This window comes from Furipterus horrens, unplaced genomic scaffold (genome assembly GCF_987537825.1).
Source record: "Furipterus horrens unplaced genomic scaffold, mFurHor1.1.pri manual_scaffold_4, whole genome shotgun sequence".
Classification (NCBI taxonomy): Eukaryota; Metazoa; Chordata; class Mammalia; order Chiroptera; family Furipteridae; genus Furipterus; species Furipterus horrens.
In genome coordinates, this window is record NW_028327174.1 from 82373266 (window position 1) to 82389796 (window position 16531).

Below are 16531 nucleotides of genomic sequence, written 5' to 3' on the forward strand. Positions count from 1 at the left end.
CAATGTTTTCTCACAGGATTTCAAATATCCTGTGGTTTGAGTTAAATCCCAGCTACTTTGAAGCTGATTTGCTTTCCATACTGCATTTTCCCCCACTTTGTGGCTGAATCCTGATAAATCTTTATTTAATGATATTAGACATTCTGTAAAACAATATTTTATAGGCAAGAAGCTATTCTTTCACTCTTAGGTTCAGTCTAAAATAGCAATAAATGTTCAGATGGTAATTTGAGATTAAATAAATTATCTAATCCTTATATCCTTAATAGATTTTGAAATTTCTATGTTTACCATTAGCTCCAAATTAGATTTAATGCATAGTATTTTTATATTAATAATTGTTGTAATGGGAAGGTAGAGATATTTTGTGGCTTTACAGTATACAAATGTGAAATGAAAGACACTTCAGGGAATTTTATTGAGAAAACCAATACTTATAAGTGATAAATATAAATATTGCAGAAAATAATCCAATATGACATTTCTAACATTCAATTAAGAATTAAATAATATTCTTGGTAATAAGTGATGTTAAACTGTGTAAAGTTTCATCAGTTGCCTTTAAGATTGATTTTCATAAAAATTACTGTACTAAAATGTTTTCTTTTGTTGTACAGACTCAAATCGCAAACCTCAATTTTAAAATCGGCTCTTATTTGCGAAAATGCTTTGACATAGTGCATTTGTTCTGCCTAGGCAGCAATAAAGGATTGTGGTATCATTTTGAAGAAGGTTGTTTGACAGAGCCTGTTTGTTTATTTGGGGTAATGTGAGCTGCATTCAGAAAATGCCATATTTTGTTTCATGATTGTATACATTCTCTCCCATTGCTCCCAGGCAAGACTTGTAAGCAGAGAAGACACGGATTTAGACCTTTTTTCCATGACCAGTGGAAATGCTTTGTCTGTGAAGAGAGAGAAAAAAAATCAGGCACACAGACACTCAGCGGGATCTTCAAGTAAGTTGTGGTTTCCTTCAGAATTAATTTAGAAATCACAAATGAATTGACAGAACCTAATGCCAACAAGCATTCTTTTACATATAGGGGGTAGAATGCCAGCAACCAGAACTGCCCAAAAATGTGTATTTGAATTTTTTCTTTCCTTAAATGTCTTCTTTTGATATAAGTGAAATTAAATTATATCTAAAATTAACAGCGCAGCGATTTTAATTATATTCTGTGACTCAATGATCTACTCTCCCACCCCACGATGGATCTCATTGAATTCTTTGATCATTTACTTCTAAAAGAATTTTTCAGGCTAATTGTAAAAAGTTGGATTTATATATCAAAGTAGTGTATTTTGGACTTCTGTCATTGATTTAATAGAGGTTTAGATAAAGTTAATTTTTAAAGAACTCTTTTAAAAAATAACAGATTTTAGATAATAGTATACCATCAAGACCATGCTTTAAAAAACGATTTCCATTAAACAGATGGCAGCTTATATTTATTAATGATGGCTTTTTCATTTGTAAATCTGTCATACACATTTATTACTTTTACCATGATTTCAATAAGAATTACATTACAGTTAACTCTGAAAAATATGTAAACACTTTAAAAATATCTACATCTTATGGTATCTTGGGGTAATTTAGCTTAATTTTTTCAAACTCTTTACTTAAGGTGTACACCCTAAAGATTTCACAATGTTTATTAAAATATTATGGTATATTAACATAAAAGATGTTTTATTTCATATCATATTTTGTTAATTTCCCCAAAGTATACCAGACCTCAGAAGTCAACACTTTAAGTTGCATTTCATTAAATGTACTGTTATTCTTGAAAAAGGTATATTACTCGTTGATATTATAGTTATGTATGTGTAAAGTCAATATTTGATTGAATGTAAAAAAGGTCAATGATCCAGACAGTACTCATTAAATAAATGAAAACTTCAAAATAATTATTTGCTTTTCATTTTTCATACAGGTACTTCATAAGTAGATCCCAATCATTTAAGTTCATTGATATATGCAAGTTCATTTTGACAAATGTTAATTTGCTTTTGAGATATTTTTAATATATCTAACTTAAACATATTTATGAGGCTTTTAAAATTCTTGGGGTGCTTGAATTTTCTTACCTGACTATAGAATTTGGACACTAAAAGGTTTCTCTAGTCAATATGGTTGAAAAATATTTTAGGTTTATTCACCTAATATAAATTTTTTACGTTATTAGTACTATGTATTAATTATATAAATTTTAAATATATATTACCTTTCAGAAGGAATCAATCTGTGCCACACATAGTGAAGAATAATACCATATTCATTTTAAGCACTGCATATTGCAAACTCATAGGCTATCATTTTGGGGGCAGCAGAGGTAAAAAGAAACAGACCAAATAAAACAAAAATTAAAAAAATTGCTTATGTCTTTAAAGAATATCAAAGTTTCTGTTAATAATGTATCATCTGAATCTTAAAACATAAAAAGCTCAATAAATCAGTAACTATCCTTAAATACACATGCTTAATCTTTCACTTATGTGACATGGAATCATAAATTGTAGAGTATACAAGATCATTATATATAGTTTATTTTTAACACATTTTCTAAAATCACTGAAATAAAGCTATTCTCACTATAACTCCAATTATTGTCAATAGGTAACGTTATTGCAAACACTGACCTCTAAATCAATTTACTAAGTGACAATTTAAACAAACTACTTTAGAGAAATAGTTTTTATTAGATAACAGATGCTACTTATCTAATTATTGTAGTTACTATTTTATTATAACAGCATACTATAATGGTAAAGACTGTAGGTTCTGACATTAATTTGCTTGGCTTTGAACCATGACCTAATTTCCTCATCCTTAAAATGGAAATGATAATGGAAGAATTGTCTTCAGTATTAAATGTAGAGAGTTTAGAAAAATACCTGGCACAAAATAAGTGCTTAATTAAAATGTGCTTTATAATTGCACCTACACATAGCTGTAGAAGAAGAGTCAATTGAGGTAAGATATTGAAGTCTCTAGATTCTAGGCACATGGCTCAGCTTATAAGAAACCTACTCTTAATAGTTGCTTGAATAAAAAGTTGGCATGGCCTATTTTTTTATAGAAATCTTTTAACCTTCAAAGTTGTTGGGTTCCAGGCCTACATGGCCCTGGGCCAACCACTTACAGCTTTGGTATTTTGACAGCTCTTCCCCCACTCCCCAGGCCTTCCATGTCTCTCTCAAAAACTTTTCACCTTATTAAAGCTAAAGTATTTCTTTTAGCTTTGCAAGCCAAATCTAGAGAGTAGTTTATGGGCTGCAGCTATAAAACTCTTTAAGCCTTTGAACTTTTCTAGATATTTCTCTTTTAATGTTTCTATAATATCTGTAACATGTATTCTTTAAAATCAGATAAGCTCAGGTTTAAAACCTCAGTACCACTATTAAATGTAACTTGTGTGACCTTCAATAAATTATTTAACCTTTAATAATGAGTTTATTGTCTGAAAAATGGAAATAGTAATGTCTATCTTATAGAGCTTTAGTGAAGAAGAAATAAGTAAAAATATATGTAAAGCATGTGATATATTGCCCAGCATATAGTAAGAGCTTTAAAAATAGTACTTGTTGTTTATATTGTCTGTTGTTGTATGTTTCATATTACAGTTGCACAATTTTAAACAACTCCAAGATAGAATTGTCTTCTGTGGGTCAAATAATACCAGGACCAGTATACTTTCAGCATGCCAGCCATCTCAAGCAATGCCTATTGTCTTTCTTTGTGAATTTCCAAAATTTTCTACCCTTTTCCTTTTAGGTCTTATTGCTCTCCTACAAGAAGCCAAGGCAGTCTTAGTCTACCTAGCTTTCTAATATAGCTTATGCCTTACAGAGGGATGAAAGAGGTCACATTCTTATTTATAAAATGAATATACCAAGAGATTTCCTCATTAAGGAAAAATATTTGATTTCCATCAATGATTTTGGTTTTTTTCAATTAATTTTCTCATTTAATACTTAAAACAAATGATACATTACAATAATAGTAACTGTATTGCTATAGCAATTTATAGCTTTACAAATTTATTTTAATTATCTTTTCATATTTATAATGATTCTTTTTCTTTGATAGCTAATGTAAATAAGACTCAGAGAGTTTAATTTATTTTGACACAAAAAGCTTAGCAAATAAAGTAGTAACTTGAACCTATTTTTCTTATTCCAAAGCCAGTGTTATATTGTTTTTAGTTTTCTATAGACCAAAATATATAGCTTAGTTGGTAAGAGTAGAACATGATTAATGTAGTTCTCATTCTTTCTTTCTTTCTTTCTTTCTTTCTTTCTTTCTTTCTTTCTTTCTTTCTTTCTTTCTTTCTTCCTTCCTTCCTTCCTTCCTTCCTTCCTTCCTTCCTTCCTTCCTTCCTTCCTTCCTTCCTTCCTTTCTTTCTTTCTTTCTTTCTTTCTTTCTTTCTTTCTTTCTTTCTTTCTTTCTTTCTTTCTTCCTTTCAAGACCCATTTATTGAATAATTACTGCTCACTATATACCTAGTTTAGGCTTCTATCTGCCTTGTAATCATCTCTACACATTCCAAGACATATTCCATTTTCAGAGTTAGCCAGGGATTGATAATCCACGATCCCTCTGTAATAGGGCATAATCAGCCCAAAGTCAACTTTTCTTTGAGGATAGCTAACAAAGATTTCTGAAAATACCTTTGTGTTTTAGAAAACGTAAGACCAATAGAAGGTATTCTGAGTCAGTTCTAACATTATGCAATGCCTCCAGTATATTTACAAAGTAATTTTATAGCTCTTATCAAAAAGATAATCAAAAGTATAAAGTGAAATAGTTTACTAGATGTCAATACTAAATAATATATGCAGATATAGAAACTAAAGGTGGTAACTAAAGCAAATGTAGATTCCAAAAATGACCATTAACATTTACTCCAAATTTAAAAGCACATTCTATTAACATAATTTTAAATTTTCAAACCAAGAATTATTAACATGTTATATATCCATGTATGTCCATATGTATATATGCATATATATGTATGAATATCTAACTTGTCATAGCTACATTATATATGTGTGTGTGTATATGTATACACACATAATATATGTTTATAATCCCCCACTGAGTAAACTTGAGATTTAAAAGTTATTGCATGTATTTGTGGGTCATTAGATAAGCCATGCATCATGATAGCAAGGAATTATATGCCTACAATGTTCATAGTACTATTCAGGCCATTAAAAATGTACAAAGATTGAGAGGCAGGCCCAATTTCAATATTTACTATAAAAAGAAATTCAAATTAAAACAAGACACCACTTCACACCTATTAAAATTACCAAAAACCAGAGCACTGACAACATCAAGTCCTGGCAAGGATGTGGAGCAATAAGAACTCTCATATATTGCTAATGGAAACGCAAAATGTTACAGCTACTTTAGAAGAGAGTTTGATGGTTTCATACAAAACTAAGCATACTCTTACCCTATTATCCAGTAATCATGCTCCTTGGTATTTACCCAAAGGAGTTGAAAGCATGTCCCACACAAAAACTTACACATGAATGTTATAGCAGCTTTATTCATAACTGCCAAAATTTGGAAGTAACTTTTAGAAGGTGAATGGCTAAATAATCTGTAGTACATCCAGATAATGGAATATTATTTGGTGCTAAAAAGAAATGAGCTACCAAGCTATGAAAAATGGAGGAAAATTACATGTGTATTACTAGGTGAAATAAGCCAATCAAAACAGGCTACTTACTGTAGGATTCCAACTATGTGACAGAGCAAAAAGACACTTCATAAACTTTTATTTTCTTCAATAAAATGGAAGTACTAAAATGAAGTGTATGTGCTTAGCACATAGTAGTCACATACATTAGAAGAATAAATGAACATATCAGCCATTGTTGCTTTTCTCCTACATCATGTATTCATATCATCTTATTTTTTAAAGAATATTGTTTTCTGCACAACAAGGGAAAATATTTTTAATCATTAAATTAATTGGGGTAACATTAATAAAATTATATAGGTTTCAGGTGTAAAATTCTATAATACATCATCTGTATATTGTATTGTGTGTTCACCACCCAAAGTCAAGTCTCCTTCCATCACTATTTATATCCCATTTACCCTCTTCCCCCTCCTCCTATCCCCCTTCCTTCTGGTAATCACCATATTGTTGTCTGTGTCTATGAGGTTTTTCCTTCTTTTTTTTGGGGGGGGTGGTTAATCCCTTCACCTTTTTCACCCAGCTTCCCAAGGCCCCTCTCCTCTGACAGCTGTCAGACTGTTTCTGTATCAATGTCTTTCTATTTTTTAAATTACTTTATTTTGTTCATTAGATTCCACTTATGAATGAAGTCATATAGTACTTGTCTTTCTGTGACTGGCTTATTGCATAATACTCTCCAGGTCCATCCATGCTTCTGCAAATTAGTAAGAATTCATTCTTTTTTGTGGCCTAATACTATTTAATTGTGTGAATGTAGCATGGCTTTTATTCCACTCATCTACTGATTGGCACTTGGGCTGTTTCCAGATTTTGTCTATTGTAAATAACTGCAATGAACATAGGGGTGAGTATATTCTTTCAAATCAGTGCTTTGGGTTTCTTCAGATATATTTCCAGAAGAGGAATCACTGGGTCATAAGGCAGTTCCATTTTTAATTTTTGAAGAACCTCCATACTGTTTTCCACAGTGGCTGCACCAGTCTGCATTCCCACCAACAGTGCACTAGAGTTCCTTTTTTTCTCCATTATTCTCAACATGTGTTTGTTGATTTGTTAATAATGGCCATTCTGACAAGTCTAATGTGTATCTCATTGTGGTTGTAACTTGCATATCTCTGATAACTAGTGATGTTGAGCATCTTTTCATATATCTATTGGCCAGCTGTATGTCCTCTTTGAAGAAGTATCTATTCAGGTCCTTTGCCCATTTTTGAATTGGATTGTTTGTTGTTTTGGTGTTGAGTTGTATAAGTTCTTTTAAATTTTGTATATTAACCCCTTATCAGATGTATCATTGACAAATATGTTCTTCCATACAGTGCTGTGCAAAATCTTTTTAGTTTAATGTAGTCCCATTTAGTAACCTGTGAGTAAAGAAATTAGGGATATATCTAATAGAATTTACTTTTTAACTTTTAATCCAGCAAAAGTTGATCTTTAATAATGTCAATTTAAAAACTTTAAGACTCTTTTCATTATTGCTTAAACCGTTAACTCTGATTCCTTTTTGGTCTCACGTGTTTGGGGGAGGGGAAGCTTTAACTACACAGCATTATTAGGTATTTGTCCCGCAATTTACAATTAATTAAATAAACACACTACCATTGCACGTCAGCCCTCAAAATATTGCTGCAACCATAACTGGATAGTCAAAATTAATTACTATCCTACCAAAAGCGTGGATGGTGGAATCATCTGATAGATAAATATTAGAAGTCTGCTACAGACTAGGCACACACTGTTGATCTGCTACGGCCTATTTTGAAGATCTGAAACAGTTCAGTGAAACAGTCAACAGTGCAGACAGACACAGTTAAATAAAAGTTATTAGTAACCACAGAATAATGTTTACAGATCTGAAACAATAGTTAGTTTCACCAGCACTTGACATTATCCAGAGAAAGACAAATTTCAACTGTATTTGTGTGAGAGAACTAGTTGTACATATGTCAGCTACATTTATTATTTATTTTAAAAACGCATTTTAACATTTTTGAGGACAGGATCCATGTATGCTCTATTGATAATAGATGAAAGCATCATGTTTCTAAAGGTAATGTTATAGCTTTTAGGCCTTCATGATTATTTTCTTTCTTATATAAACTGTTTTACTGATTTTGGGGGGGCGTTATTATTGTTGCATTCAAACCAATTTCTTGTACTAGCTAACATGGTGTGAAAGAAAATAGGTATAGTCAAATGTGAAATTCATTTGTCAAATGAACGAAACTGAAGTGCAATAATATAATAACTCAGGCTAGTCATGTTCATTGTTGCCAAATGTCTCCCTGCTAAGAACTAATAAGCATCAAAAGGGATAATGAAAATTGTCATGAAAAGTTTTGGGGAAAGTTACCCACAAGTTTTCACTATCTGGAAATGTGAAAATAAGTATTTTTTTTAATACAAGTTCCATATGAGGACTGTAAAGATGGAATTATGAGAATAGCATCAAATGGAAAGCAACTACAACATGATAGTTACTAATATTCTTTGGCACATGAAAGAAAAGTGATAGGAAAGCTCTATTGAAAGGCAGACTAGAACAGTGCCTGCTGTGTAGTAGGCCCTAAATAAATACCTGTCGAATAAATGTGTAAATAATTTTGGTTTTAAATATTTAAACTCCAAAGAATAATTGCTCAGTGATAATAAACATTTGGGATTTATTTCAAATACATATGTTTGCTAAACTTTTATTTACTCTGGAAAAATTGACATGGGAAAAAATGGGGTAAGACAAAATTATTACAAGTTAAAATATGGTGTTATGTAAGAACTGGGTTGTTTCAAAGGACTGTGCATATGAAGGATCATAGTATAAATTATGCCATTGTTATCTAATTATAAATACTATGGACACTTAGTTGTAAATATAATGAAATGGAATACAGTTCTTAAGAAAAATTTTAAAAAATGATTGGAAAATTTGGGAACAGACCTTCCCTGAACTGGCAAGAGTAAAGGGACATAGGACCTGTGGTTTCACTTTCCACAGTTTGTTACTGTGGTCAACCACAGTCCAAAAATATTAAATAAAAATTTTCAGAAATAAACAATTATAAGTTAAACCTCACACCATTTTGAGTAGCATAATGAAATCTCATTCTGTCTTGCCCTGTCCTGCCCAGGATGTAAATCATCTCTTTGACTAGCTTATCCATGTTGTACTATATATACGATCTACCCATTTGTCACTTAGGAGACATCTTGGTTAACAAATCAACCATGGTGTTATCACAGAGCTTGTGTCCAAGTAATCTTTATTTGACTTCATAATGGCCCTGCAGTGGTAGAATAGTGATGCAGGTAATTCTCTTTTATGCCAAAGAGAAGCCATGAAGTGTTTCTTTAAGTGAAAAGGTTTGTATGTACAGGAAAAACATATATATAGTATATATATTCAGTCTTATCTGTGGTTTCAGGCATCCTGGTGGATAAGGAAGAACTGTACTCTACATCTACTAGTTGGTGGGAAACCAAAGAACTGTAATAACCAGAGTTATAGAGAATAGTTACCAATGAAAAGAGTTTTAGTTTATTTAAGGTCCATATGAGAGAAGGCAAATGTAGTTCTGAAAAAAAAGTCACAAAGTCTATTTAGGTTGTACAACTGTAAATCAGTAAAACGTTTCTTTATGAAAAAAAGAAAGCAGAGTTGAACCATATTGGTATAAGAACCACAAAATTTATAGAAACAAGACAGTATTTTTAGCACCACATTCTAGTCATCCTTGTCTGTGTGTACATAGCCACAGTATCTTTAAGAAAAAATAAGCACAGTAGTGTGTTAAAAGTAACAAAAACTGGGAAAACAGTGCATATTATAATATAAGGAGGCCTCAAAGACTGTGAATGGTAACTTACAAAAATCACAAAATACAAAAGTAAAATTACACCTACCAAAATAATATTTCCAACTATATATAATATGTATTAGCATTCATCATTAGGAATTACTTTTCAAAATAAATGTACCTAAACAAAGCTAATTATTATGTCACACATGTTAACATGGACAACAGTGTGGAATTTGACTGTGGAAGTAGGATAGGCAGAGGAGGACAAATGGGGAAAATTGAGACAACTATAATAGAATAACAATTAAAAATGGGAAAAAAAACTAATGGGGATATTTGTAACTTTTTGTGCATCATATTAAAAAAAACAGTTGGGAAATTAAAAAAAAAAAGAAAGAAATGGGGGCCTAAAAAATGTTAAACTGTAAAGTGCATGAAGATTGCATGAAAGCTTTGTTATTATATTAATTCATATGAGTAGATGTATTTTATTTGGTAAGTGTACACAAATATAATTATTTATTTATTTTTAAATCATAGTTATTGTGATTTTTAGCAACAATAACAAATACTGTGGATATTTTTGTGAGTATTAAATGTACCAAATTTAACTTTTCTTATTTATGTTTCTTTAATATTGGGTAAGAAAAATAACTGTAAATGTCATTGTCCAATTCGGGTTTTGATAAAGAGATATTTTATTAATTTTTTTATAAGTTATATAAAAAGTTATTCACTAAAAAAATAGAAAACAATTTTTAAAACAAGCAAATTCACCATGCTACATTGAGGAAATCTGAATTTGATATAAACAACCTGTTTATTATTTGTTTTGTTTTTATCCTCAGCATTAGACTTTAAACTATCTACCTGGAGATCACTGTAAATGATCATTATTATTCAAGGCTGGACATAGCAATGTCCTTAAAAAGCAACTGTTACTTGAACCCTGTAGTAGCTACCTCAACCTCAAACTGGCCAAGTATAACTCAATTATAGCACTTAAATTGATGTAAACGCTTTGCTGCTAAAAATTTGTTCTGGTCACTTTCATTAAAATGTTGAAATTTTTTTCCATGCTTTTCTTATGCTGTATCTGTTGTTAAGCAATACAATATGGGAAGGACTTTGAAATGATTTCTATATCCAGACATGTAGTGTTAAGTGTATCAATGAAAATCCAATGACGTATTACTATACATCATGAAATTTCTATTTTGACCTGTTTAACAAAGTTTTTTTTGTACATACCAGGACAGTTATTCAAAGCATTTTAAATATTAAATTACTTATCAAAACACAGCATATAAAGACCATGACATTTGTTAAAGAACCAAGGATTTAACAACAAAAATGAATTTAAAGGACCAGAACAAATCTTTAGCAGAACACAGATTATGTGGCAAAGAAGTGACTTATTGGAAGATAAAGCATACTTATCAAGACATACTTTCAGCATATATGTAAGAGATAATTTGTTGATTTGTATGCTTACCTACAAATGTGTAGCAGACTATTGTTAAAGAAACATAAAATCTATAACAATATTGCAGGAAAGAGGAACAAGTGTCACAGTTCCTTCAGTCATAATTTTTTTTTATACCAGGAAAAACATTAGTAGGTCTAGCTCTAATGTAAGCTTTTTGAGGCAGGATTCTCTCACTATTGTATTTTCATGTGAGTAAGTAATTTTAGAATGATTATATATTGACTGTATTAAATTGCTGCTTTTTTTCATTTCTAGAGTAATCATGGGACAAAGTAATAGCTTTGCAATGAATGTCAATATGTGGTTCTTTTATAGATGTGTTGTTTTATCCTCAATTTATTTTCTATATATCTGGTGGTTCAAGAATTTATATGGTAACAAAAAGAATCTCACTAAATGCAATGAGAGAATAAGCTGTATTGATTACTACTCAAATTGTTTATTTACACATAGCCAAACAATAAAATAAAAGCTTTTAATCACACCTATAATATTGTTTTTAAACAACATATTCACATAAGTTTTATGCAATTTTAAACACTAGTTTTACAGCATTTTAATTCCACTAAAAGTGTCCTTCAAAACTGCTATAAAGCTATTTTGTAATATCACACAATATGATTTATAAATAATAGCTATTTGCTGAAGGAATTATGCTAAACAATTAAAAACTCACAAACTGCCTTTTAAATATAGGCTTACATTGTGGGTAAGTACAAAAGGACTTGAAGATTCATTAACAGCTTCAAAATCAAGACAACAGAACAGTGTTAGGAATAAAAACTTGTACCATACTGTAAATATGTAGTCAATAAGAAAACCTTTAGAATGCAGAAACACTGTAAGACTTAGGACTTTGTCTAAAATAAAAGCTGTTTTAGTGTAATTTAGTATATTTCTTTTTGAAATAAGTATTTTAGAAGCATTTAAAATTATCTATAAATATTCCAATACTTTGTCTAGAAAGTATCATGCTTCTTAACATGTTATTGCCATTTTTGATAAAAAGCTCATATTAATGAAAAAGGCACTAAATAGTATATCTTTATAATATTAAGATTCATCAAAGATACGAATCAATAATGTACTGTTATTGAATTCTATTTTAAAATTCATGCTTATTTCTATGTATTACCTTGAATAACGCTTGCATTAAACTTGATTTAGCTTTCTCTATTTGAACAAAACATTTGTGTTAACCATTTGTGAAAATCCACTTATTCTTTTTTTTAATGTCTATCTTTTCTTAAATAAATATATCTGAATTCTACATGTGTCCTAATAGCTCTTCATTTCTCAGACCTCCCTGCTTCCCCATCCCTCCAGCCCCAGCATTCTCCCTAAATAATGTGTTCTTGTAAATATGTACTACTTGCTATCCAGGACATAGCTTATTCATCAAAGTATTTTTACTGCTGAGGTAAGATGAGGGTTTACTGTTACTGTTTTTTTCTTTTTTTTAAGACCAAAATACACATTCCATTCTGTTACTTGGAAAGAATACATTTCCAATATGTAACTAGTAAACAGAAAGTGGATAAGAGTTTAGCATGCTATCTTATGTTTTTAGGCTACTATTTTATCATTAGGAAATTCTTGCTGTTCTGCACCAGCAATATTCCTGTTGCTGAAAGAGTTTTTACAGTTTTACAAAGGACTACTGACTGACTGACAGGGAGTAGCTCAATGCAGGCTAAATATGGCCAGCCCATGAAAGCCAACTCCACTTGGCATCTCCTAGTGGTTTCTCTCTGCTGAGAATGCCTTCAAGAATGTCAGCTGTGAAGGTCTCTCAACTGCTGAGCTATGTTCTGTTTCTAACTCCATTACACACTTGTGCTTGTAGCTATAGGAATTAGCTCTCCATGCCTAGCATAACGATGCCTTTTAATTTTTTCCTGCCTTTCAGATCTGTTCTCTTTATAGATTAAAAAGTAAAATATGCTCCCTTTACCGAGACTCATTACTCCTTTGTATATGTTTTCCCAATCACAGTTTTAAGATTAAAAAGCAGTACTTTATTTTAAAAGAGCTTTTAAATATGAAATGGGCTTTTAAAATCAACACTCACCATTATATTGCACCAAATTTGTAATTACAGATCAATTTCCACAAACAGTCTAATGTTTCCTAACCTATCTATTTGGATATATCTTTTTAATGGTTTAAAATTTTAATTAGAAATTTCAAAAAAAATAAAAGAATTAGATGTTTTATCCCTCTAAATTTATTTAAAGCACAAAAGCATCACAAGGGAAAGTCCCAGTCACGTGGTTTGAACCTTTGCCTCAAGCCAGCACCGAGGGGAGCTCTGGAATGCCTCGCTCTGCTGCTATGCAAGCCCTTTCCCCACAGATAGCAGCCCTGGCTGCTTCCTTAATCCTCGGGAGATTTAAAGCAGATGATCGTAGGTCTTTAATAGTATTCTTGATACAGTGTCTTGGTGTCTTGTTGAGTAAAACATTCCTAATCCACTATCCCATTCTTTCAACTGCTATTTGTTTTTATCCTCTAACAATTTGTGTTACTTTGCTCTGGAGAAATTATAATTTGTTGAATATAAATAATAAATTCTTCCATTTTATAGCACCTGTTTACAAGCACTCTCATAGATCTTACCACCACTGCAATATAATCAGAAAACCAATTTTCACAACTCTGTAATGCAAAGATTTTTTCCTCTTTTATAAAATGAACACTCAGAAAAGCTGTGAACTGTCCAGAATTACAAAGCTGTGTTATATGTAGTCAATCTAGAACTCATGAATATCTTTAGATTCTAGATCAATTATGTTTACCATTTTGTTAATAATTCTTTATCCTGAAGAGGTTTTTAATTCAATCAGACTATTTACAAAATGAATTTTAACACAATCAACATTTATGAAATTATAAGCAATTAAATATATGAACTATGAAAATATAAACAAATTTAAATATCTAAATACTAACTAGATATATTATCTCATGGTCTTGAAATAGCAGGGATATTTTATTATAGATATACATGAAAACTTATAGCTATTTAATTTTTTGTCAGTTACTTTTATTTAACCTAACTATAATTTATACACAATTTTGATTACATTATTTTGCAAATAAAAATGAAAACTTAATATACTTTTTTTAAAACTCAAAGATTATAAAGTTCTGCAATGTATGTTATTGCCAAATATACTGCTTACTTTAAAATATAAGTTATTTGATCAAGTAAAATGAAAGTATACATTTAATATCACTGTCTAGGTTTTTCAATTAAAGGAATACTTACACCAATGATAACAAATTCAGGACCTTCAAAGAAAGAACGTATATCATTCCGTAACAATCCTGTACAGCTCAGTGGTGGATGGGGAAGTGGCAAAAAGAAGGCAAAAACTTCAAACTAATTCTTCAAGCTTCAGCAAATGGCACTCAATTTCTTTTCAAGAGTTTTGTGGATGTCTGCTCATGTACCAATTGGATACAAGATTTTAGAGTACTGTATTTCATTTGTATTATTATACATATTTCATAATTTTGTTTTGTAGCAGAGTTAACTAATTTCCCTTCTGTAAAATATAATTTTGCTCTTGTTCCTATGTTCATACAGAATGGACTCCAGAAATTAATTCTTGAACTTTTCCAATGGAGTTTGCATATTCAATTTCTTCTTTTCTTTAAAGTGTTATGATTCATGTATTAAAGATAGTCTATACACATAAGAGAATATAAGTATATTTTATTGACACGTTATAGTCTTAATACATAATTAATATATTAATAAGTTTTACTTGGCCAGATTATTATAATTAACTATTTCAAAGATAAATTGATATATAAAGTGATTGAGTAAACAATGAAAATAACCTTCATTTTTTATTTTACTTTGTCATTTTAAGTAGATTAGAGTTACTTTAAGAAAATATACATTCTATTTAAGTTAAAATTAAATATAAATTTTAGAATTTATCAATTTAATAAATTGGATATTTTATGTATAATTTTTTATTCTGGTTCATTAATATTATTCTACTGACTCAAAAACACTCTATCACTTTAATTTTTGTGTAGGTGCCTTAAAATTACCATTTATAATTATTTTTAAAGCTCAACCTTATAATTTTATAATATTAATATATTGCCTAATATGACAGACCAGTTTTATTAAACTCATGCTATTGTGTGGTTAATATTCTGTGGTATCCTAGTAAATATAATGTGCTTTAATGAAGCATTACCTTTAATGCTCCTTAGAATCTTTTACTCTCCGAGTCTGAAGCTTATTTCACAAAACTAAATTCTCCAGTGACTTTTCAGAGTGTTGCTGTGTAATAGGATCAAGTGAACTTTAGTTTTTCCCCCTTTTTTCTATTTTTAATGAAATATTTCATCTAAAAGTGACTCAGCAGATTTAGAGATGCATTTATTTAGTTTGTGCCCTCATCTACTGTTGGATCTCTATTGCATTTCAAACCTGTACATTTCTTTCAATTTGATTGAGACAGAAATGTTAATGAATCTTGAGCTGTCGATCAATATAGGAAACTTAGATTCAAATGTTGTAGCCTAGAAATTGAGCTTTGGAATGTAAGCTCTATGTGTCGTTGCTTCACAAGCATGCTGTTATGCCATCCTTTTACCAGTAATACTCACAAACCAACATAGTGTGATGATAGAAATTACTTTATCTCAGCTTATCGTGAACCCTGCAGGAGAAAGCCACATTAAAGATGGGGTTTTATGGTTTATATACCCAAATCAATGAAGTGAAAAATTAGTATGAGAAGTGAGATGCTATTGGTAAAACTGTTTTAGTGCCTAAAAATTATTTAATTTATAGGTTCCTTATTCTGTGATCTGTGTAATTGTTTAATAATATAAATTTTGAGGAAAATGATGAGTACTGATGCTCCTTAAATTTTAAATGAATATATATATATTCAATAAAATAGTTTCCTAACTATGGTGTTAAATTGGAAATTCTTTTCAATGTTGTTTATTGTGTCTGGCCTTAAAATGATCATCTAAAAAATCTTTCAGCATTCAAAATTATTTTAATAATAGTTTATTAGTGTTTATGAAAATAGAAAAGATACATTTTAAATTGATTACATTTTGAACTTTATTTATTTTTTAAATTGTAATAATTGAATAAAATCTGAAAGAAATCAAAACAAGAGAAAGTCTTTCTTCTGTTTCCTTTGGCCATCATTAGGGCAAATATTTGTCTTTAAGATTTGGAAAGATAAAAATATGAACCTAAATTGTCGCTTACTTGACTAAATTATGGATTTACAGTGATGGATCTAGGCAACGCTACTACTCAAATATACTTGTACAACCTAAAGTGATATTTTGTCCTTTCCTGCACCCCAGCCCCTTCCCAACTCAATCCCCCCACTTTCTACCTGTACTCCTCCCCCAGTGCTATCTAAGCAATTACCATCACTCACTTCTAATAAGAATGGTAAAGTGAATTACTGTTCATAGAAATGCTGATAAAAGTGTTAGGTAGGGTATTTGGAGGTTCTAGAATGT

General features: G+C 30.4%; 1 protein-coding gene across 1 annotated transcript in view; it reads left to right on the forward strand.

Moving 5' to 3' along the window:
- Window positions 1–14400, forward strand: part of LRRIQ1 (leucine rich repeats and IQ motif containing 1) — a 264993-nt gene extending 250593 nt beyond the window's left edge. The window contains exons 27-28 of the mRNA XM_090275671.1: window positions 838–958; window positions 14258–14400. Of these exons, the coding sequence (XP_090131797.1) occupies window positions 838–958; window positions 14258–14400 (264 nt within the window). The remainder of the gene's footprint in view (window positions 1–837; window positions 959–14257) is intronic.
- The last annotated feature ends 2131 nt before the right edge of the window (window positions 14401–16531 follow it).